The 25,207-nt window shown below is 44.2% G+C and overlaps 2 protein-coding genes across 2 annotated transcripts in view; one reads left to right on the forward strand and one right to left on the reverse strand.

The window, feature by feature from the left end:
- LOC134499303 (2-acylglycerol O-acyltransferase 2-A-like) overlaps positions 1–13,753 on the reverse strand; it is a 35,070-nt gene extending 21,317 nt beyond the window's left edge. Inside the window, exons 1-2 of the mRNA XM_063305974.1 lie at positions 13,572–13,753; positions 9,763–9,941 (exon numbers count right to left, since the gene is read on the reverse strand). Of these exons, the coding sequence (XP_063162044.1) occupies positions 9,763–9,941; positions 13,572–13,665 (273 nt within the window). The 5' untranslated portion in view covers positions 13,666–13,753. The remainder of the gene's footprint in view (positions 1–9,762; positions 9,942–13,571) is intronic.
- Positions 1–25,207, forward strand: part of SERPINH1 (serpin family H member 1) — a 415,650-nt gene that overhangs the window by 104,640 nt on the left and 285,803 nt on the right. The window lies entirely within an intron of this gene.

The raw sequence follows: 25,207 nt of genomic DNA on the forward strand, positions 1-25,207 counted from the left end.
GTCTGATCCTAAATTGTGCAAGAAGAAGTTCGTGATCTGAACTACAGTCAGCTCCAGGCCTTGTTTTTACTGACTGTACAGATATCCGCCACCTTTGGCTGCAAAGGATGTAATCAATCTGATTTCGGTGTTGTCCATCTAGTGAAGTCCATGTATAAAGCCGTCTCTTAGGTAAACCAAGGATAATTTCTCAAAAATGCCCCAACATGTCCTCCTCTTGATCTATCAGATTGCCCTTAAGCTGCCAATTTGTGCCCCATTTGTTCCCCTATAAGGATCAGAATAGGGGCCTTCTTTTTAACAGTTCTGGCTCCGATTTTTATTATTTTGTTCTGTGACGATTTACAGTTATGGTAGATTTCCACAGTGATTCAATATATCTATTTTGGGGGTTTTAAGTATTTTAAGTCGTCCTGGGGAGACGTGGCTTTGAAAGACAAGCTAAGCATTTTATCGAGAACAAGAAAAAAGAAGGCCTCGCCTTGGACGATTGTAACATTGGTTCCCAAAGTGGTAACCAACTTGCCTTGGTGATGTAGTGATGAAGCTCCAGAGGAGTAGAAAGTGTAAAATGTCATCCAACCGTACCTTTCACAACCACCACAAAAGACCGTTGCAGTGTCAGCAAAAAGGTATAGGGGCACAGGGCCATTCTCACATTGAGACACTGATATTATGGTTTCCCCATCAATGATCAGGATTCAGGATCAGGATGAAGATAAGGATTCCTGCCTTGAGCAGGGGGTTGGTCTAGAGGACCTCCAGGGTCCCTTCCAATGCTGTGATTCTGTGATTCTGTGATTCTGTGATCGCTTCCTTTGGTCTCCTAAACTGCCTTCTGATGTAGTGGAAGACACTGTCCCATTGCCGTTATTGTCTAACCAGCTCATCTGCTCAACTTCTGAATGTGGAATCTATTCAAATTTATCTTTTATCTAAAAGCAGAGCCAATGACCATGGCGGAATGAAGAGCCAGTGAATAGACGGGCTCTCCATAATTCCTCTCTGGACAAGGAGAGGACTTGAGATTACCCACAAGTGCTTCAGATAGCTGCTCCTCACGAGGAGACCGCAAGACAGCCATCTCCAGCCGGTCTGGGAGACAACGGAATAGCCATCTTGCTCAAATCGCAGTGGGCGCCTTTCAAAAGGACACTGGGTTCACATACTCCCTTTTCTAATCATTTTCGGACATTGCTTGTTAACTGCTTTTCAGCTATTAGGAACCTTTGGATCGACAAGTCTGAAAACACCAGGTGAGTTTCCTTCAATTTATTTATCAAACTTGATCACCGCCCATCTCCCTCCCAAGGAGGGACTCTTCGATCTTTAGCAAATGAAGCTTTAACTACAACTTTAAGGACTTAATTATTTTTTCTGGAATAAACAGCAAAAGGGTGATTAAAACTTTGATTTCAGAAAGTTACAAATGGACTAAGAATCCAGATAAATTTGAAAATAAGATTTTGGAATTAATTACAAGAATCCTTCCCATGGGAAAATGCCTTTGTTTTGAATTCTTTAAAAAAATATATGATAGAGTGGGACTTTGAAGGTTGGATAGTAGAGGGAACTAGAAGAAACTAAAGATTTCAATTAAAGGAGAAGAACACTTAAATTTGACTTACTAATACAGAATGGGAATATTGAAGGGTATTTTTGAAAATGGACCCAGAAGTTAATTTTAAGAGTGTCTGCCTCTATAGATAGTCGGTGTTTAAGAAATATTATGGAAGAGGAACAAGTTTTAATTTTAATTATTTTTTAAATAAAATTACTATTAAAAAAAACCAAATTGATCTTTTACATTTTATCTATCTATTATCAATTTGTTACTCTACCCCACCTTCTCTCCAGAACCTCAAAGTGGGGTACATTGCACTCCTTCCTCCCCTTTCCCCTCCCAAAAAAACCCCCCTGTAAGGTAGGTTGGGACAAGAGGGAAGGATAGCCCCAAACTCTTCAAGAGAGCTTCTGTGACAGAGGGAGAACTAGAAATTGGTCCCCCACTCCTGATCCAGCAGCTCCACCACTCACCATCCTGACCATGGGCATCTGCAGTGGGAGGGTCAAAAAAGTCAAGATGGTAGCCTCTTAACTTTTTTTTACTCCTCCCCATGGACCACCCCTTCCAGAAGCTGATACAGTTTAATGTCCCCACCGCTTCAAATCTTTTCCCCTTTTCTAAGGTTCACAGCCAGTAACCGGATCAAGAGGTTGCATCTGGTTTAGATCCATGATCTGCTCAGCGTCTGAACCACGTTCCAAGCAGAGCAGAGCAGCTCAACGCAACTTGCTCAGCCTGAGAAAAAAACACGGAACCTGCAGTCCCAAGGACCCATTGGTTGGACACAGCCATGCTCACACCCCTCACCTCCCCTGCCTTTTGGGCCCTCCTGGAACAACAAGTTCCAAAGAGCCATTAAACCAGATTATGTTATGCAACAAATGGGGCAGGTTAGATAACACAGTGGCACTTCCTGGTGCTGTAGCAACCATGGGATGAATGAGGGCTGGTGAATTGCTGGCGAACAAGGTAAACATGAACAGCTGACCCTTAAAAAAAACCGATATTTGTTCTTTAATGATGCACTGACCACTTGGACTCACTCCAAATTTTGTGATGGTTCCTCTCAAGACAGAGGCCACCTATCCCAATAGGACATCAGAAGCTGTCCTATACTGTAGTCCAGTGTTTCTCAACCTTGGCAACTTTAAGATGTGTGGACTTCAACTCCCAGAATTCCCCAGCCAGACTTGCTGGCAGGGGAATTCTGGGAGTTGAAGCCCACACATCTTAAAGTTGCCAAGGTTGAGAAACACTGCTTTAGGAGATGCTCTTCCTGGCCCTGGGGGTATGGCTTCTGTATTGCCCCCCACCTATGGATTGTCCCTCCCAGGAAAGCACGTTTATCCCCCTATTTTTAGAAAAACAGTGAAGACCTACCTCTTTCTCCAAACTCCAAAGCCTTAACTGATGTTTAATTTCACTGACATTAACTTTAGGTTCCCACCACTGCATTTTTCATTTAAATGTTGTAAGTGATGTAAATCTAATGAATAACGAAATATAAGGAAATATTGGCAACGGCAGTGAAGTTTACTCAGCCCACGGTGCCAGCTCCATGTCATTTAACTATGTCCCTCAAAAACTCAGTGGCTGCAAGTATACGCATTTTGCTTCAGATTTATTTGGACTAGTTTTTCTGTGGTGTGAACCCAGCCCACTTCGTTCATTTACAGCACAGCCGTTTAGGCAAACCTCAAATATAGATTAACTCAGGAACCAGCTCCCGGGTGTTGTGCAAATCCAACCATCGGTGTCTTGTTTTTGGAAAGATTAAGATAGTTTGGAAAAAAACCCAGTTTTACACAAACACACACACACACACACACAAAATCAGGTGTATTTCTTTCTATCGACTTATGCACTTTTTACTTCGTCTTTTTTTTATTTGGTCTTTTCCCCAATCTTTTCTATATTTTGTATTTTACCTGTACTTTGAAACTTCAGTAAAGTCTTATATTTTAAAAAAGGAAAAAAAAAACAAGTTTTTTGTGGAGTGTACAATCCTCCTCCTTAAACCCCAGGCCAAAAAAAAAAAAGCCTTTCTTGCATTTCAAAAGCCTGTAACACCTGTCTGGCTATAGGCCAAAGAGCCACAGGAAAGAAATATATTCCATGAGAACAGGATCCCCTCACCTATTTCTCTTCTTAAAAAAAGGCTGTCCAGCCCTCTTCCCACAACCACAAAGAGGCTATTGAACCTGTTCAAGTGGGGACAACCTGGGTTATGTTGAAAGGAAGGCTCCACATTCAGGATTTGACCGCAAAAGTAGAAACCCACAATTCAGCTAATCACGTCCACCATTCCCCACTCTTACATTCCTCCTCTTCTCTTTGAAAGAAAGTTAGAAGAAAATATACAATGCTCTAGTTGAGTTGATGCAACAATTCAGACTTTGTTAACCTGGTATATTATGAGAATCAGCATATTCCTGGAATCCAGCCATTGTCTGCGTGTTTTTTTCTAAACTGGGCCATTACGTTAAACCATCTTATGGTTTATTTTCCTTCTGTGGAAGAGACTGCCCTCTGGAACAGCATCCTCCCAGCGATCCCCCCAGAGATCTAGCCAGAGGCCCACCCAGAGATCCCCACCATCCATGATGATGGTCCCAAAGGCGCTGAAATCCTGCCTATTCTCCCAGGCTCTGGGTGAGCTCTTCTAAGATTTTTGTGTTGTTTCTTGTAATTTCCTTCCTGAACACATATAATCTGTTCCATTATGTGAGTGTTTTGACTTTTTATCGTGTAAAACACCCAGAGTGGGGTGAAGTTGGGCGTTCTTTAAATTTATGTAATAAATAACAATAAAAAATGGGCTTAGATCACGATTTGTTTAAAAAGTTATTTCAAATCCGGGCAACTTCACATGAAAGAGGTCAGTTTCATTCTTTATTTTCAGTTTAAGAACCCTGTTCATGCATCTAGACAGGCCTGCCCATGAAACGGGTATAATAATTATGTAACTTCTGGCCTGTATTTGAGCCTGAATGGGCAGGGGTTCCCCAAGGCCTGGAAAATATTTCAAGGGTTCCTCCAGGTCAAAAAGTTGAGAAAGGCTGGTTTAGCCTGTTGTGTGAACTCATATATGCAAGGCGCTGTTCCCTTTCTGCCCTATGAATGAAAGGTTCATAAGGCTGGAATTAAAAAACAAACTCACTCCCTCCAATGAAGGAAGGGCATTTAGTGGGAGAGAGAAGCAGGGCCTTCTCTGTGGTGGCTCTGTTGTCCTTTGATGCCATCCAGTGGTCATCTGAATGTTTGCAGCCCCCCCATGCTGTGTTTGTTTGTTTGTTTATTTTTTATTTATTAAACAAATGTATATAGCCCCCCAACTCACACACAGTGATTTGCATTCTCTGCTACATTATAAAGCAGTATTTCTCAACCTTAGCAACTTTAAGATATGTGGACTTCAATTCCCAGAATTCCCCAGCCAGCCATGCTTGCTGGGGAATCCTGAGAGTTGAAGTCCACACGCCTTAAATTTGCCAAGGCTGAGAAACACTGTTATAGAAGGTTGAACTAGATGTTCCTTGTGATCTCTTTCAATTCTATAATTCTTTGATTCTTTGCATTATTTTGGAATAAACCCTATTGTTACAGAAAAGACTAATACTTGTTAAAATCCAAAATAATCCAAGGAGCCACTCTTTCTGTGCATGTATCCAAAGGCTCCAACTTCATCAGAATGAGGTGCTTTGGGATTTTTCTTTTTAACTAAAAAAGCCCTGCCAAAATGTTTCCCTGACTTGCTTTTTTTCATTCACATCTTCTCTTCTCCACTGCTGTCCCAAATCATTGTTTTTTCCTGATCCTAGTTTCCCAAATGCCTTGATGGGAAAGGATTCAGGGACCCAAATTGTCTGCTCTCAAATCAGCCTCTTGGCTGTGGCAAGCAAGAGAAATTAAACATTTACTTTATCCAAAGGCAGAAACTTTCATGCACATAACTTTCCTACTGTATTTTCAGATAGTCCTCGCTTAACTACCACAACTGAGACCGGAATTCTGATTGCTAAGCAAAGCGGTCATTAAGCAAATCTGACCTGATTTTACAACCTTTTTTGCAGCAGTCATTAAGTGAATCACAGCGGGTGTTAAGCAAACCAAGTGGTCATTAATCAAATCATACGGTTCCCCAATGTTTTTGCGTGCAAGAAGCAGGCCAGGAATGTCGAAAATGATGATCACATGACCACAAGACGCTGTGACGGTCATAAATGTGAACTGGTTGCCAAGCACCCAAATTGTAATCATGTGACCACAGGGATGCTGCGACGGTTCTAAGTGTGAGGACCGGTCATAAGTCAGTTTTTTCATCGTCCAAACTGTCACTAAACAAATGGTTGCTAAGTGAGGACTACCTGTATTTATTTGTGCCTCCAAGTCAGTTCTGACTCCTCACAACTGCCTGGACTGGTCCCTGCAGTTGTTGCTGTTGCTGTTGCGGGTTTATAAAATTTCCTACTCTGAAAAGGGGCATCCAGACTCCTGATTTTTGGCTTTTTTCCTGCAGTGTCACCAGGGGGCAGCACTTGGCTGCTTTGTCTGGACTGAACAGCTAAACAGGGTCATTGCTGGTGTCACCAAGAAGCTGGGTTTGTTTAAGGTTAGAGTTTATTCTACTTAATGTCTTGGGGCTTGTTATCTTATCGTTGTGCACTGGTTTAAGGACTCTGTTTCTTCGTACGGAGAAGATAAGTCAATTCATCTGCTGCATTTCTCCTATTTTCTCACCCCTTGACCATCAACCTCAATCCATTCAGTCCTTGTTTTTCCCTGCTGTGATCCATCCCTTTGGCCTAAAATTCCTCAATTAACTGGCCTGAAACCAGCCCACATTACAAGATGTCTTTCTTGGCTGCCAATTTCACTACATCCTGACTCAGAAAACGTTTGGTTTCATGCCGCAGAGATGTCTTCCTGCTCAGGATGATGGAAATAAACACATATTGATCATAAGTCCAGCCATTTCTGATTCCAGCAGGCTGGAAACCAAGGGGGGAAAAGAAATCCTACAATGGGTTTTTGTTTTTTTCAGTTAGTAGGTTGCACATGCCTAGTGGAATTTCCATGAGGTCAAAACCTGCTGGGGTTCAGAAAGGTCATCTAAACCCACCTTTTTCAACAGCCTCGGAGGCAGGAGCGTCAGAAAAGTCAACCTTATGGCCATGACTGCATAATCACAGCCCCATCCCTTTTTATGCATGTTGCATATGCAAAGTATATTAAAAGGGGACAGGGCTTTGATTGTGGGGTCACCGCAGCACAAAGTTTGAGAACCATTCCTGGACTCGGCCATTAAAAAAAACGCTAACCAGAATGAACACCAACCAGGTTTTCTGTGTTCAGCAAATTAATTGTTTGGTCTTAAACTGTCCTGGTTAACTATTTTGTGCCATATTTCAATTGATCAATACAGGTATGTCTGTAAAAATACATTTGGCGTGTTTTTCTTTTGTTTCAGTTTTTTTCCTCCTTTTATAATTTTGCGTATTCTTTTTCTTTCTCTTCATTTTTTGCATTTCGTTCACAAAAGAAAAGCTTTAAAAATTATTTTGGGTCAGCCGAACCAGCTAATGTATGTAAAAAAGCAAGGTGCTGGGATTGGGAACTGCGCCAGGGATTTGGAGTGGTTCCTGGGCCTTCGTGCACCCATTTTTATGCAGAAATTTCAGAGGCAGATAATCCATGCAACTTAAGGGAATGGTTTAGAAACAGGACAGTTTCTTTAGAAAAAAACGGACCGATGATTAAAGCAATCAGACCAGAAAGATTTTTTTTAACCTTTTCTGTTTCTGTTCCAGCCCTGAAAAAAAACCCTCGGCTAAAAGGCTATTTGCACAGAGGAAAACATCTAAATTTATGACTAAGATGTTGGCTTTTTTTTCCCTGCTCTTGGCTACCATGGTAATTAAGTACTTCCTTAAGCATCGGCCAGTTCACTCCTCTCTGAGCGCGTGTGTGCATGCACAAGCCTGTAAATATGTTTTTGTGCTTTCTGTCAATAAATTTTTATAGAAATGCCTGGTGTGTGATTTTTCTGATCTCCTGGGCCAACCGCTTCCTAGGCTACTCTGACATAAGATGCACAATAGAAGATCCTATATTTATTCTGTATCTATTAACATAAACAGCGATCCCCAACGCAGTTAACATTTTCAGTAGAGAGGGCCTGAAGAAAGTTCTCATGGCAGGTAGTAGCACTGAGTCACCTTTAGCAGGTAGGCAAAGTTGGACTATATGGATGGGGGACCTTGTGGAAATCCAAGTTGTTGGCTACACTGGGAAGGCAAAGGCACATTTGGGAAGGAAGTGACATCAAGCCACTTCCTTAATTCTGCCAAGAAAAGTACAGGGATGTGTAATCACAAAATGTCCTGCTCTGCAGCTTGGCAGAAATTTAATTCCCCTTCCCTAGCTGTTGGGAACCCTAACATTAACAGCTCACCCCGCTTCCCCCAATGCTTTTTGCATTTAAATAAACTTGGATTTGGGGTCAAGTGTCTAGCCCCCATGATTTTAGCCTGCTGCAAGTGACCAGTGTTATCTTTGACCAGGAGGTAGCACCTCCCAACCAAATTGTAGCCACCCCCTGCAGGGCCGCAACTAGGGGGGGGCAAGTGGAGCATGTGTCCCGGGCACCGCGCTGGGGGAGGGACCAAAATGGGTGTAGAATCCATGTTTGCCTCGGGTGACACAGACCCAAGTTGTGGCCCTGCCCCCCATCATTCTGGAATGACAAAGGACTTTCTAGACAAAATTTTTATTTATTTATTATATTCTGTTGCACCTTTATTATTTTTATAAATAACTCAAGGTGGTGAACATACCTCCTCCTCCTATTTTCCCCACAACAACAACCCTGTGAGGTGGGTGGGGCTGAGAGAGAGGGACTGGCCCAAGGTCACCCAGCCAGTTTTCATGCCTAAGGCGGGACTAGAACTCACTGTCTCCTGGTTTCTAGCCTGAGGATTGCTGGTTTAGTTACTTTGATTGATTCTATTTTATTTGGGGAAAATCCCCTTTTAGGGGAGGCAGGTATGCTGATGACAATGGGCTGGCTCCTATCTTGGGCTCGAGGCAAACAAGCCACCGTGCGACAGAATTCATGTTGCAGAGTTAGCCTGGATCCTGGTTGAACCCATTTCCTGCACTGGCACCCTGCCTTGAAGTAAAATTAGTGGTTTTCTTGAGCCGGGCCATCCATCAGTCTGCCACTTTACGTTTAAGAACTACATTTTAATCTATAGAGCAAATCATGTTAGAATCTTACCACTTCATAAAACAAGTGCAGGTTTATTGCTTATTTCACTGGCAGTAAACAATAAAACAATGACATCTAAAACCGTCTGCTTAACGAGCTTGATTGACTTTTGCATCCTTCCTAAAGTCGGTTATTTTTTAGGGCAACCGCTGCCCGTTCAACCCCTGCAAAAATTACAAAACTCTTCCCAGGGGGGCAGGTTCAAGTCAGAATGCTCCTGTCCCCCAAAAGGAAAGGGTCCTGCCCCCCAGAAAATGGAGAATTTCCCCTTCTGCTGGAGAAAGTTTGCAAAACTGTCCGCAAACTGGATGGAGAATTTTGAAATTGCCCCGGAGTCAAGGCAAGTATCTATCAACAGACGGGTTGCACACTTTGCATTTCCGTGATTGCACCGTGCCTGTAAAAAGCGGGTGGGGTTTTGATCGCACAAGCACGACTGCCATCACGACTTTGTTGACACACACACACACAAACACCCTGCAGGTGCTTCTGTTGGCGCCACTTACCCACCGTGCATGGTTAGGACTTTTCAATCTCGCCATCTGTTTCAAGCTGGCAAGATTGAAATGTCCTAAAAATGCATGGTGGGTAAGTAGCGCACACAGACACCTGCAGCGTGTGTGTTTGTGTGAACAAAGTCGCAATGGCAGTCATGCTTGTGCAATCCAAACCCCACCCCTTTTTTACAGGCACGGTGCAATCATGGGGTAGCAACCACCATCTGGACATTTTTGGCCCCTTCCTGTGGACACCCCTGATGCAGACTGAATAGATGCCCATTCATCACTGAGCGGGTCCCGCCTTCCACTTTTAGGATGATGCCCAATGCTCTCGGCTTCTGAGTTTTCCTCTTTTGCGCAGCCCGCCTGGCCTCTGAGCACTGCTCAAGATGTTCTCGCTTCTTCCCCATTACAGGGACACTTACCGTAATGGGGAAATAATCTTTCATGTATTGCCAGGCGATGCAATTCCGGGTGCAGCGGAGTCTCCTCCCACCCTTGTTTGGGGTGTCCCAGTCGAAGGCCCACCACAGAGCGTAGAGAGCGCTGATCAGCCAGAAGCGGGTGAAGAGGAGGAGGACAAAGAGGACGATGCAGCACTGAGCTGGAGAAAGAAAAGGAAGGATGGTCAGGGGTCCTCCAAGTCAAGGGCCTTGCAGGCTGCATCTTAACACGTTTCGCACCCTAATCAGGAAGCCAGGAGCAAGCAGGGAAAGGAGGCTCTCGTAGACATTGGACAGCTTTGATTTCCTGTGATGGTCTCTCCCAAACCCAGGGTGATGGCACATGGGAAAGACCTTGGGGCAAAGAGACGCTGCCAAGGGAATGGTCAGGTAAGAGAGGGCATAGCCCACAACTGGATAGTGGGTGGGGCAAGAGGCTCAGAAGGGACCCTCCCTAGTTTCCAGGGACTCAACCAGTCTGCTCTATCCAAATTGGCTATTATCCACTCCGCTGCCAGCAGCAAATTCCATGTTGGACTATGCATTGCATGAACAAGCATTCAGCTTTGGAAATGAACCGCTGCACATCCCTAGCCCTGAATTGATCTGCATCTGATTACAAAGAATGATTCTTGGTTCCTATCACTGTAAGAAAGGAAGGAAAACATTCTTTCACAGGATATATTTTTCAAAGGCACTCGAACACAGCCAATTGTCTACCATTACAGCTTTGCCCCTTGATCAGGTTTCCAGGCACTTTAACAGGTCCCGCAGCCTGAAAAAGTTTAAACACCCCTGTTGCATGTCATGATTTCCTCCTATGCCTTGTCAACCTCCCCTTACATTCCTGCATTTCAACACACACACACCCCAAAGGAAATTCAGAAGACATTCTTAAGCGTCTTGTAGCACAGACCAGAAACACAGAAATGACTTTTACAGGGAAAGGTAATCTCAAATTCATTAGATGGATGCCAGCCACCGGTTCTCACAATCTTTATGACTGCTCAGAGCACAAAGTCCATCTTCCAAGCAGATACAGCAGAGCCTTCCACTCCTTCAGGCTGACTGATAATTTAGCAGCATCCAGAACTATTTTGCACCCTCTCTTTGAAGGCTGGACCAGACATGCAAGCTTTGATTAACTTAACCTGGTCCTTACTGAATGCCCAATGATAAACCTTACACCCTGGCAATCCCTGCAGCTAGATCAGCCCAGGAATTCATCTAATGCAAATTTTCTCAATCAGGAAGTCCACCAGATGTTTCAGACTACCATTAGGACTACCTTAGGACTACTAAGGACAGCTTTTATATCTGGGAAGATCCGTGCAATTACCTTGGTCAGAATGATATAATGACACCCTTAACTGGTGCTTGATACCTGACGACTTCACAGACACCATCACAGCAGCAATACCGATGCAGTTTCACACTGCCTTCATGCAGGATTTATTTATACTCTCCAATCTAGCCTACTATTCCAGGATCTCCTAGTGGTCTTCTTTCCAAATGCTAACCAAGCCCAATTTGGCTTTGCTTCTGAACAAGGAGAACTTTAGAATGAATTTGAAACAAGTGAGATGCAGTTTATGGCAGAGAGGAGTCGAGGGTCATTATCACTTACATGCCGTTATTATTTATACGCCACCCAACTCCCACCTGGGCCAGCCAAGCATTTGCATCTGGGCCCAGCTGTCACAAGCTAACAATACTGAGCATCACTGCCCCACATCAGGAGAAAAAGAGACATGCTGGCTAATGCCAAGAATTAAAGGGAAGAAGCTTTTGCCGTTTCCTAGGCAACAGCCTACAGTCTGGGAAATCGGGTTTTCAGAAGCTTGAGACAGGACTGGTAAACATTTCAGGACATTTTCCAGAGCAGCAGCTGGGTTTATCTGTTGCTGCGATGCTAAGCCTTAATTTACTTTAGCTACCATTTGTTGAATAAGCCACGCGTTCTCTCCATACAGTTTCATTAGGGCATAAATCCTTCTTTAAAACTGCAGTGGCTGAGTTCATATAAGATGCTTGCATAACTAAACAAACCATGTTATGGCTTGGATGCAGTCACAGGCTGTATTCAGACAAGAGGCTGAGTCAGTTTAGTTGAAAGCCTAGCAGCTGCTTTCCCACAAAGAAGCTTGGTTTGTTTTAACCTTAACTAATTCTGGGAGTTGAAGTCCACACATCTTCAGGTTGCCAAGGTTGAGAAACAGTGGGCTAGACTAAGACGTTGAAAAAAAACATCCTGGAAGGAAATCATGGAAGACCACCTCCACATTGCCAGAAAAACTACACGGTGGTCCAGGAGTCAAACTCATTTTAAAGATTTTACTTTTGATCTAAGGAGAAGCAGTCTGCGATGAGATTTATTTCTCATTAATATATTCAGGACTAAAAGTGCTCCCCAAAACTGCATGTCAAGAGAAGCTCCTTTAACCCCAAAGCAAGCAGCGGTTTGGAATCACTGTTGGGCATTTTGCAATGATTGCTTTTTCTACCTTCCTCTGCCAGACACACCCTTCTCCGTCCTTTGCACCAAGAGACACAAATTCCTCGCTTAGTCCAGAGGACTCTAGCATTAGCAAAAAAAGAGAATCCACACTGTTTTCTGTCCCTCTTCAGATGGCTCTGGCTTGTGCATTTCCACCTGTTTGCCTTCAGAACTGATTCAGAAGTAGCACTTGGGCCCTCCTGTTGCTACGGCATCCTGCTACTTAGAAAGCAGCTTGGGGTTTTTTTGCAAGCTTCTGCGAAAAGACGCAGCCACTTTAATGACACGGATCGAGCCGCACATCTCTCACGAAACTTTTAAACCAGCTGCATCTTTGCTTAGAAGCTGCAGGAAAGGTGAAGCTGCTCAGGTAAACAACATGGAGGCTCTGTGCTCACAAGACATTTGGAGCTAAATCCATTTAGCAGATTATAGCCCTTCTTTTTCAGATTGATTCTTTCAGGATGATTATTCCTGAACTGAAAGCTTCTAATGTTGTCCTCCTTTTTGAACTTTCTTGGCTACTTTTTTTTTTAATGTATTTGCAAAACAATTCTGCCTCTTTGCCCCGCATTTGTCCCCCAGCTTTCCTCCATACAAACAAGTCCAACCATGCAGGATCTGCTCTCTGAAGATATATATTCCTGTAGACCAGTGGTTCTCAACCTTGGCAACACTAAGATATGTGGACTTCAACTCCCAGAATTCCCCAGCCCATTCATGGGCTGGGGAATTCTGGGAGTTGAAGTCCACACATCTTAAAGGGGCCCAGGTTGAGAAACACTGATCTAACCAATACAATAAAAGCACAGTAAAGACAATGTCTCTTTCTCTCTCTCTCTCTCTCTCTCACACACACACACACACACACACATATCTTGGCAATGCACCAAATTCCAGCTGTGGAAATTTTACCAAACTTCTCTTAGTCCTTGAAAACACTTTGCATGCAAATTCTCTTTTGGTAATTCTGGGGATGAGTGGAAATGCAGATTTTTTCCCACCTGCCATGGTGCAATTTCATCCAGGAGATGTCACGCAAGCAAGAAAGGCAGGTCCCTGCCCCACCAAGCTTACACAGCTGATAACTATCAATCTCAGAGCCTCATTTCAAATCCCTGACAATTTCTGGCTGCAAAATGTATTGCTCAATTCCGATGGGCGATGAAGCTGCTGGGGGAGATTTTCCAGCAACCCCTTAAAAGACAGCCTTCTCTCTTCTCCTACCACACCCCAACCCTCAGGGTCTTAAAAATGGCCCCATAACTAGGAGGAACGAAGTCAATCTTTTTACCGAGGCACAAGAAACTGAAGACCCATTGAAGAACTGAAGCTGTCTGAAGCCTTCTCTGGAAAGGGATCTGGCGAGGAGCAAATTCAATCTTCATCCTCGAGGCTGCGTCCCTCCGTCTTCAGGCTGAACGAGCTGATGCAACACTGCAGCCTCGGGGAAAGGAGGAAGGGGCAAAGTCTGTGGTCTCTGGCCGTCAAGGAGGAGCATGGTGCTGGGAGCAATTACAGTGAGTGATTAATGTGGAACTTTGGAGGAAACTCAGCCCCTTTTGGCGCACTGGAACTGATTAAGTGTGTAGGGGTGGGTGATAAATGCTTGCTTTGCTGCTGATGCAGGAACCATCTCCTGCACCCCACCAAGGAGCAGCAGAAACTTTCAAGAGAGGTCAGAAGGCACCGTCTCCTCTTCCCAGGGACATCAATGGGGCATCAGCCCCTTTTTAAAGCACGCTGCACTCCTATGCCCTGCTTGGATGCATTCCCCAAAGCAGTGTTTCTCAACCTTGGCAACTTGAAGATGTGTGGACTTCAATTCCCAGAATTCCCCAGCTGGAGAATTCTGGGAGTTGAAGTCCACACATCTTCAAGTTGCCAAGGTTGAGAAACACTGGCCAAAGCGTACAGGTAGTCCTCATTTAACAACCAGAATGGGAACTGGCATTTCAATTGCTAAGTGAAGTGGTCATTAAGTGAATCTGACCTGATTTTATGACTGTTTTTGTGGTGGCCGTTAAGCAAATCACGTGGTTCCCCATTGATTTTTTTCTTTCCAGAAGCCAGCCAGGAAGGTCAAAAATGGCAATCGCATCACCATGGGACACTGCGACGGTTGTAAATGCAAACCGTAAGTCTGAACCATCACTAAATGAATGGTCATTAAGCAAGGACTACCTGTAGTGGAAAGGTCTCTCCTGGACCTAGCCATCAACACCCAGTTTGATGTTCTCCAGATGTCCTGGGAGCTGTTTTCTGAATTGACTTCAGACTTAACATTAAATGCAGCTGTTCCCTGGCTTTGTGAAAGTCTGCCAAACTGGAGTTCCCTTTTGCGTCACAGTTTTTCAGAAGATTCTTTGTAACTCCATGACTGTACAGTACAGTTCTTGTTCATCAGGACACAACTATTTAGCTAGGTCCTTGAGCCTCCTGTAGAATGGTGGCGTCCTCAGTGCTTTCTGAGCTTGGCTGTTGGCTTGCAGATGTTTCATTACCCGACTAGGCAACATCATCAGTGCGAGGGAGTGCGGGGTAACCCCACACTCAAGTCCTTCCCACGTGTGCTGCTCTTGAGCCAGATTTTCCCCATCCTGTACATGTTTCTTTCGTTTTTTCTTACCTAGAGGCATGGCTTTACACTTCTCTCTTTTAAATTGCATTCTGTTTCTTTCTTTCTTTTTCTTTCTTTGTGTGAATTCTTGGTGCTGACATTGGAAAAATGTGGGTCCCTCTTGGGGTTTCTTTCGTTCATTCATTCATTCATTCATTCATTCATTCATTCATTCATTCTAATTTCATTTGTTTCCGCCCACTGTTTAGCCTGCCCAAGTCTTTTAATTTTCCCCTCTCCTCCCGAGAATTAACCCCTCCTCCTGGCCTTGTTGGATGTTTGTTCATTTGCCATTCATGAAAACCCCAAGAGGGACCCACATTTTTCCAATGTCAGCACCAAGAATTCAGAAGAAACAGGGGCAACAAAGGGCCATATTTGAAACCCACAGAGCTAACACCAAAAATTCAGAGGCATTTGCTTAACATTAGTCATCTTACACTTACTCTGTAAAAGATCTAATCAGCGTTTTTCAAACCAGGCAACTTTAAGATGTGCGGACTTCAACTTCCAGAACTCCCCAGCCTGCACATCTTAAAGTTGCCTGATTTGAAAAACAGTGATGTGCATTTTAACCCTGAGTTGATTTTCAGAAATTAACCTGACATGGGGACAAACGTCCACATTGGCTGATGCCTGCAGCTTAAGATACCGTTAAAAGCTGCACTGCAAGAATGAAGTCAGCCATCCTATTTAGGTTAGTATGTGGAGCTGCAGAGCCCCCTGCGATCCACCACCAAGCTGCCTCATCTTCTCCCTTAATAATTTGCCTCTGTTATTTCCTACAGCGGGACTCGTCGTGCAACAAAGCCAGTTTTGCTGAGGAAAAGCATGCTGCATGGGTCTTATGAACCCGGCTGCTGTCCTTGGACACAGAGGAGCCTTGTGTCCAGAGGCTAACAAAAGTCCTGTTGGTGCTTTCTCCTTGTCTGGTATAGAAAATAGGAGCATCGTGGAAGCTGGGGCTATTATTAAACGTTGGTTGATAGCAGCCCTCCTCTTCCTCCCTCCCTCCCTCCCTCCCTTCCCCTTTTACTTATTTTACATATTGATGAATGCATAGACAGCTTCAGTCAACTGACCCTAAGTGGGGTGCAGGCACAAAAGCCGCAGCCAGACACACTGGGAAATCAGTTCCTTGACCCCAATGTCTGCATATGCAAGCAAGATGGATTGGCTGATGTTGAGAAGCTCAGCAGGGTCTGACTGGGAAAGGTGCTTGGATGGGACACCACCCAGAGATCACCACAGCGTGAAGTTGTGAAAAGGTCTCAGAAGAAGGCCGTGGCAAATCTCTTCTCTCACCAAGACCTTGATATGGATGTGGCTGTGAAGTCACCGGAAGTCAACTCAACCTGGAGTCAATTTTATAAAGGCTCTCCCAGGATTTTCAGGGGGGTGCAGCTAGTCCCCTCCCATTCTCCCTATAATTGTACAATTTAACGTTCAGCCTTGTCACTGAGACTTAAGGAATTTGAGGGCCTTTTAGTGATGGGATGATGGTGGTGGCTGCCTCTTTCAAGACCCCTCCTCTTGTTTGGGAAGGGGGGGAAACTTTAACTGAAAAATCCAAGTTACAGACAAAAAAGGGTGGAAGCTGATCTGTCTGACCTCAAAAAGTGGTTGGGAAGTTGAAGAACACCTCAGGATCGGCTGCAAGAGAAGTATAATTTATCCATTTTTGAAAAGGCACTTTTTCCCTCACTAAGCAAAAAATGACACTATATGTTTCCCTTTAGCACAGATGTCACGATATTTTACCTCAACCAAGTTTTTTTCTTTCTAAGACAGATACCTAAGCAGAAAATCGATTTTACAACCTTTTTTGCTGTGGTCGTTAAGCAAATCACCATAGTCATTAAGTGAATCATGTGGTTATTAAGTGAATCCAGCTTCCTCCATTGACTTTGCTTGTTGGATCCAGCTGGGAACATCACAAATGGTGATCACATGACCCCGGGAAGCTGCAACCATATATGCTAGTTGCCAAGCACCTGAATTTTGATCATGTGACTGCGGGGACACTGCGACACTCGTAAGTGTGAGGACCGGTCGTAAGTTGCTTTTTTCAGCACTGTTGTAACTTCAAACATCATTAAATGAACGGTCGTATGTTGAGGACTACCTGTACAATGGGCAGGGCACTGGGTGAGACCCCTGGCAGGGTTATGCCACATTATCCTCTTTTTTTTCCCCTATTGGTTCTTGGTCAGCACGTGGAAAGAGAATTTTCTTTTGAAATGCCTTTCAAAGAAGGAAAGAAATGTGGGAATGCTTTCATGTGTTTTTCCTTAGGTAATGACTAAGGGGTGTGTGTGTGTGTGTGTGTGTGTGTGTGTGAGTGTGCGTTGTAAATCTCCAGTGTTTCATTGCACAATTTTTTTCTGCAGCAGTCTGCAGAATGCAAGGGGGGAGATTAGAAAGGAATGCCCCCCGCCCCTCAGTTGGCTTCTTCAGATGAGGAAACTGGACAACCGGGGAGGTTTCTGAATGACGGAAAGATGCGCTGGATGAAACAACGGCTCCACCATTTCCACTGCCCCCACAGTAAGGGAAGCTCCAAAACCAGGTTCCAAAAACTTTGAATACTCAAGGATCCTGAAGATACAGGGTGGTAGAAAGAAATGTTGGAGAAACCGTAGATTTGGGCCTGATGGAAGACTCTAAACCAGGGAGTGGTCCCTCAGATACAGGTAGTCCTTGCTTAACAGCCATTCATTTGGTGATGGTTCAGACTTACGACAGTGCTGGGGAAAACTGACTTGTGACGGGTCCTCACACTTATGGCCGTTGCAGCGTTCCCCGCAGTCATGTGATCACAATTTGAGCACTTGGTAATTTAATGCAGCCTCACCCATGCTGGCTGGGGGAATTGTGGGAGTTGAAGTCCACACATCTTCAAGTTGCCAAGGTTGGGAACAGCTGATGTTCCCTGACATGGTTCAATGTACAGTATGAACCCAGAAAATGAGCTAATTCAGTAACCTGATGAACCACATTGTCCTGAACTCAGTTGTTAGAAACGGCATGGAGAAAAGGCTTGTTTTCCACTCTGGAGCAGACATGTGGTTCTGCATCATGAGTCCCAGAGCAGCTGTGTATGCTTGTGGGATTTTAGGAATATGTTGCCCACTCCAATCTAAACTTGGGATCTATCGAGAATGGTCTTTAAATCAGGCACAAGAATTAAATGTAACTCTGGCTAGAGGCCCTGGCAAGAATGATTTGTGCCCTCATCACATAGACTACAGGTAGTCCTTGCTTATCAACCATTTGTTTAGTGACAGTTCGGACTTATGACAGTGCTGAAAAAACTGGCTTGTGACTGGTCCTCACATTTATGACTGTTGCAGTGTCCCTGCGGGTACATTTTATTTATTTATTTATTTATTTATCTAATTTGTCCCCACCCGTCTCCTCCCATCGGGGGACTCTGGGCGGTTTACAACAATCGATTAAAAACAACCACCATAAAATACACAGTATAAAATACAATAATAAAATATAACTAAAGGTAAAAATAAAGAATCCAGGTGGCCAGCTTCTGGCAAGCAAAATCAACAGGGAACTGCAATTCGCTTAACAACGATGTGGTTCACTTAATGCCCATGGTGAATTGCTTAACGAAAAAGGTTGTAAAATCAGGTCAGATTTGCTTAATAACCACTTCATTTAGCAACCAAATTTCCAGTCCCAATTGTGGTTGTTAAGCGAGGACTACCTGTACTGCAATGGGCTCTACATGGGCTGCCTTTGAAGACCAACCAAAACTGTAGCTGGTATGAAAGATGGCAGCTCAGATGTTAGGGGACTAGACACACTGTTCCAGCTGGCATCTACCTTGCCTGTGTGCCCAGGTGAAAGGTGATACTTAGGGGCCCATCCCTGCAATAAATCAAACAGGTAAGAGCCCAAAGGCCCCTAAATATCACCTTCTCTGTCAATGTTGTCCCTTGGAGCTTTGCCTGGCTCCTGCCCTCCTTCTACAAAACCGTTAAGGTGGTTATGTTCAAAAGGGCATTTGCTGGTGTTTCTAATTTATCATATGCCCTTTTATTCTGACTGGCCGGCTTGTCTTGCATTTGGCTTGTTTATATTGAGTTGCATATTCTACGTATTTTAATCAATATTTTATTGCAAGCTGTTCAGAGTCTTGGGAGCGGGGCAATACATACATGTAGGTATGTAAATGAACTTGGGGAAAATCTATCCATGTGGTCGCTAAGAGTTGACAAGGACTTGATGGTACATAATCAAACTAAATCTGGCCTGCATTTGCACAGGACAGTTGATTGGCTTTAAGATTAGAACAGCGTGCTGTGTTTGCGTAAGATACTTGCCCACGGCTCGCTAAAGCCTGGCTTATTCATTAATCCACTTACTTTCTAAATTGGAAAATAACGGAGCCACAAATTAAACACACAGGCTGTGTTTGCATGGGAAACAAGGCTCAAATGTAGCTGGTTAGTTTCTGGCACGGTCGGCTGGGGCCAACTGAAAAAATGTGTAGATCTGCCACCAATCATTATGCCAACGCATCCACTAAGCCATAAACCATCCACCCTCGTTTTAGCCTAGTGGGTTGTTGCATACCCAATCCATGTGAACTTGGGTTAATTTCAGAATCCATATTTAACGTATCTAGCGGTTTTGCCAGCTATGCTCAGAGAATAGTGCTACAGATAGTCCTTGACTGTTAAAAGTTAGGAGAGTGCTGAAAAAAGTGACTTGCGACTGGTCCTCGCACTTACGACCGTTGCAGCGTCCCTGCGGTCACGTGATCAAAATCCAGGTGCTTGGCGACCAGCATGTATTTACAACCGTTCCAGCATGCCAGGGTCACCTGATTGCCGTTTGCGACCTTCCCAGCCAGCTTCTGACAAGCAAAGTCATTGGGAAGCTGGTTTCACTTAACGACCACATGATTCACTTAACAACCATGGTGATTTGCTTAACAGCCATGGCCAAAAAGGTCATAAAATCAGGTGTGACTCACTTAACGACTGCCTCGCTTAGTAACAGAAATTCCAGTCCCAATTGTGGTTGTAAGTCAAGGATGACCTGTATATATTTTCCAATGGCTGCATTGTTCTCACTCATGGATTACAGCTGGAGGAGCATGGACTGCTGTGGGTTGATCTCATGAAACCTACCCACTAACCTGCTTCACATATTGTACAACACTGTGGTTTACTTCATCATGATTTATTGAAGAAACCATGTTTGGCTTAGTGCAATGTGTAAAGGCAGGTTCTGAGCCCAGACTTTCCTAGCTACCAAGGAGTTGGCAGAGACACATCAGACCCTGGTTTAGGACTGTGTTGTAGTTCATTGTGGACCAGAGCTCCAGGACCCTTCAAATCAGCATTTTTCAAACTTGGCCGCTTTAAGATGGGTGGACTTCAACTCCCAGAATTCTGGGAGTTGAAGTCCACCCATCTTAAAGCGGCCAAGTTTGAGAAATACCGCTCCAAAAGATTGCATAGACAGCCATCTAGGATGAAGGCAATAGCAAAATCACCAGCATAAGTCACCCCAAAATGGGCTTCTCAATCATGTCCTAATCCACCCTCTCTGGATTCAGAAGAATCCCCCAGGAGATGCAGTTGCAAAAGATTGCTTCAGCCGAGGGCCCCGGAGGTGCTATGTCCCGCTTTTGCAAAACGACTCAGTCTGGCAGGAAAAAAGTGGGAGGGGGGACGTTTTACCACAAGAGAAACTGTCAGTGCTTGGACTGGGGAGGCAGCCTGCAGTTTCACAAACGGGTCAGTGAAGAGCCTCCAGACAGCGATAACTCTCATGTCCCCAGGGACTCGTAACCACGCTGGACTTTCATCTATGACCTACAGATGAAATCTGTAGTCATTTTTACCCTGGCCGATATCTCCACAGTAGTAAGCACCGAGTGCCACTCCCCAGAAGTCTGACATGCTCAAGATTGCTAAAAGCCTGCAAAAGTTTCAAAAGACCAAGTATTTCTTGATTTTGGAAAGAGGATGAATTTGGGACAACAGTGCCCGGATTTCAGAGACGGATGAAATAATCTTTGGTGCAAATGTAAAAATTGAAATCCATTTCACCATTACATTTGAAAAGCGTATCAGGGCAAAAACGTTCCCCGGTCAAGATACAGAACCGTGGCATCTACTCATCCCACTAAGCTGCACCTCTTTTAATCATGGTTTGTTGATAAAGCTGGGGCAGCTAGGTCCACGCAGTGCATAATGCCCTGAAATATTTGTTTGGTGTTGACAACCCAGTGCTGAGGGTTTGGAAGCAGCAGCGAAGAACTTAATGCACTAGGCGAATCCAAACAATCATGGCTTATTCAACAAACTGTGGTTAAATGATCCCTCTTGACCCAGGAGTATGGTAGAGCTGATGCAGTGGCTGCATTGATTGTTTGATAAATGGGATTACCTTGGCTGGGAGTTTTATATATTTTATGATGTTTTTTAATATGCTTTTATGTTTTTTTTCCTTGTTTTGAAATTGTTCTTTTTTGTTCCTTTTGCATTTGTTTCAGCTGTTTGTCAGCTTCCCAGGATCATATATATATATGTGATGGGCAGCTATATATATTTGAATAATAAATAACTTAGCAGAGTGTGTGAATCCTGTCTGTGTAAAAGAAGGTGTGCGACTGGCAATAAGTGAAAGGCTGTATGAGAGAAGAAATATGAAAAAAATAGTGTCTGTGTGCGTGTTGGTGTATTTGGGTGTGAGAAAGAGGTCAGAGGAAATTTCAGGCCATACCCATGGCTAGCAGGTAGCCCTTGAGAAGAGGCTGCCCACCCCTTCTCGGCTTGTATTTTTGGAAATCAAAAATATCTATGTCCCCAGTTGGTTGGGTTCACACATTGCATTAAAGCTTGAATCATGGTTTTCCAACCACAATGGCTGGATTCACACATCACAGCAGATCAGAACTAAACCCATCAGGCTGTCTTTTCTGAAAACCCTCTGCTAAACTGCAAGGGGTTCAGTCGCCCCAGCAACACACATGGGTTGGATACACACAACACATTTAACCAGGTCAGGTAAATGAATGAGAGATAGCCATCTGGACTTTATTTTTACCTATATTATTAATAATTTGTAATTTGATAATGTATTTTATATATTTATTGTTTTATTGAGGATTTTGTTGTGAACCACCCAGAGTCCCTCCAGTGGGAGGAGATGGGCAGTGACAAATTTGAGAAAGGAAGGAAGGAAGGAAGGAAGGAAGGAAGGAAGGAAGGAAGGAAGGAAGGAAGGAAGGAAGGAAGGAAGGAAGGAAGCTTGAGCAGGTACATCCACACATTGTGCTAAATTTGGCTACTTTCAACCGCTTCTATGTTCTTTCCAGCCGGCCCATTGGGTTGGCTTGTGGTTGAACATATCTGGCAAAGCCAGAAAATGGGTTAATTCAGTAACCAAGTTAACCGGGCTGTGAGAATCCAGCTGAGCAGCTCCTGTAAAGGTTCATAATTTGAAAGGATCAGGTGGATCAATGTTTTTTGTTCATGGCAGTGAAACTAATTCGTTTTTCGACAATAGAGGGTAAGAAATACCTGAACAAGGGTGGCAATAACAAGTGGAAAAGGGGGTCTTTGCAAATCTCTCAGAGGCAGAGTTCTGACCACATAATTAACCCAGACCCCCGCTAACCCAGTCTTGTGTTCTGGGAACATACAATCATGCTAACCAGGTCAAGGGCAGGTAACTCTGAGGGATCCAGAGGTCCTTCCCATTTCCTCCACACCTGCCTGGTATCACCTGAAGGAGGAGGGCCTTCACAAGGCATCATTACTTTCATGGCCTCTTCCCCATTGGTCAAGAAGGCTGCAGTGGGTGTGGCTTGGGCCCTGCAGCCAATCAGAGTGTGGGGACACCTAAGCTATCAGCCAGATGTTGCTGCTCACTTCCATAACAGAAGGCATCTTTCATTCTCAACAGCTTTGACATCTAAAATTACCCTACCCCATCCCATATAGATTAAGCCAGCAGATTCCTTGGGGGTCAAAAAAGTCAAGATGGTGGCCGTTCAAGCCCATCCCTTTCAATACGTATCACAGCCTCCATCCTGACTTTTTGTTTATGCTGCTGCAGACGCTCTTCCACCATTGATTCAGTTAGCATGTTGTGTAACCAAATCATGGCTTAATTTTATTTATTTATGTTTATTTATTTTGCAAATTTATATAATTTTGTAAACCCCGATTCACTTTTCCATTTTTGTTTTGTATTGTGCAAACACAGCTCCTCTCTTAAAAGGTTTTTGCATAATGTCTGAACCCAGCAATACATATGCAGCGTTATCATTTTGTACTCTTCCATGAGCCACTCACCCCCCCCAGAGGTAACGCCCACTCTTGCTGGGGGTCCAGTTAATTAGGGAACCACAGGCTCTACCTGAGACAGGTCAGATTAAAAGTACCTGATCAATTAACAACTGTAGCATGTCAGAAAGCCATTGTGCTTGCTGAGATCTTCTGAGATGGCCTGAAACCTTTTGATGTTTGGGACTTCCACAATTTCTCACTCAGTGGTGGGGTTGAAGTCCTGTTTTTCCCAAGTAGTCACTTTTTGGTTGAAATGTTCTGGGAGGTTGAAATACTCTGATCTGAGCCCTTATTTTGAATCCTGATGTCCAGCTTACGTCCATTTTTATCATCTGGACCCATGGAAAAGAATCAAATTCCATCTCAGAAGTTCTCAGTAAAGACAACGGCTTTTTAAGATACTCCAACAGTTCATGGTCACAAGTAACCTGCATCTGCACTTTTTGCCCCTGTAGACTAGCATGTTTTTCCTTCTACAAAGACCCCAGAAGATGTAACTGCAAGCCATCTTATAGGCTCCCATCTGGCAGGATTCACACACACCCTCGACCCAAAACTTGGCTTAACCAAATGCAAGGACCATATTCTGATAACACGCTAAGTCTGCGTACGCCATATTGTAGATTTTTACACCATGCAGTGATTTTTTAACATAGGTTAAGACTAAGGAGCTGAGTTTCCAGTTTGCCCAAGCTCGTGTTAACCTCACCCAGCATCCTGCTGGAATCCAGCCTAAACATAATCTTGAACGGATTCGTTTCTGCGCAGACATGGCTGGGATAGTTGCATGAGAAGCCGCAACTTGAAACGGAGAAGGCGTTTCCATATTCCTCCAGAACAGCAGGAAGAGAAAGGGTCAATTAAGCCTTTGTAAGCAATGGTTCCATTTTCTGGGCACCAGAACCAGCCTCCTAGACATCTGTCAAGGATTAAGGGCCACATCAGAAGGAAGGGCACATATTGGCTGGCCTTTCCCACCTTTGCCTAAATAAATAAATAATCGGCACACCACAAGCCACAAGAAAAAACCAGGAAGTGGGGTTCAGCCTCCTGCTCTTGTGGTTTTGGGGGAAAAAAAATTCTCAGGAATATATTTCCCCACCCGGAGGTTGCTATTGTTAAATTTAGGGTCAGCTTTAGCTAGGAAGGACACAGAAGTGGGGCAAAGTTCTAGCCCAGGTTTCTCTAGAGGGAAGCAATACATTCAGATACGGAGGTGAAACTGGTCCAGATTTGACATGTAAACATGCCCTATGGAACTCCACAAACCACGGGTTGTCTGTTAGCAGAAATCTGGGGCAGAAATCGCTCCCTTTATATACAGAAGGTTAAAGGGCTTAAGTTTAAGGTGGTTAAACTGCTGGGAGGGGGAGACCCAGATTCTAGCCATCCCTCAGGCACAGAAGCTGGCTGGGTGACTCGGGGCCAGTCCCCTTTTCCAGCCCTAGGCTGGGAAGCCAAAAACAGATATTTTTCTACCAGCCAGCCCTGGATCAGCATGATAGGTCACAGTCTATAACCTTCAATAAAGAGGCATTCACCTTGCAAGGGACAGATTCACACTAATTCACACCCAGTCAAAATACAAATAATAACTTTATGTCCTGCCTTTCCATCTGAGTTGAAATCTGATCGAGGTGCTTCTTGTTGCAGGCAGTTTTGGAGGAGAGCTGAGTGAGTCTAGTGTGGCAAAAAATCAGGGAGCACCTTTCTGGACTCCTGCATTTCATTCAAAGGCAGATGTTTGCATGAGCTGCGGCTGTTACAAAGTCAACGCTTCGAATTGGAACGAAACAAAGGTCTCGACGCCAGCAGTTTCTCTGTGGACCGTTTGGAGTGCCAAGCTGTACAGCGAAGGCATAAAGGGCAGGTTTTGTGTAAGGTCAAGATCCACCCCTTGGACTGTGCTCTCTGATTTCCCACATTATTGCATGCAAGAAGGCAGCTAAAAATAACACGAGGAGAGAATCTCTGTAGCTCAGG

Source organism: Candoia aspera, chromosome 5 (genome assembly GCF_035149785.1).
Source record: "Candoia aspera isolate rCanAsp1 chromosome 5, rCanAsp1.hap2, whole genome shotgun sequence".
Taxonomy (NCBI): Eukaryota; Metazoa; Chordata; class Lepidosauria; order Squamata; family Boidae; genus Candoia; species Candoia aspera.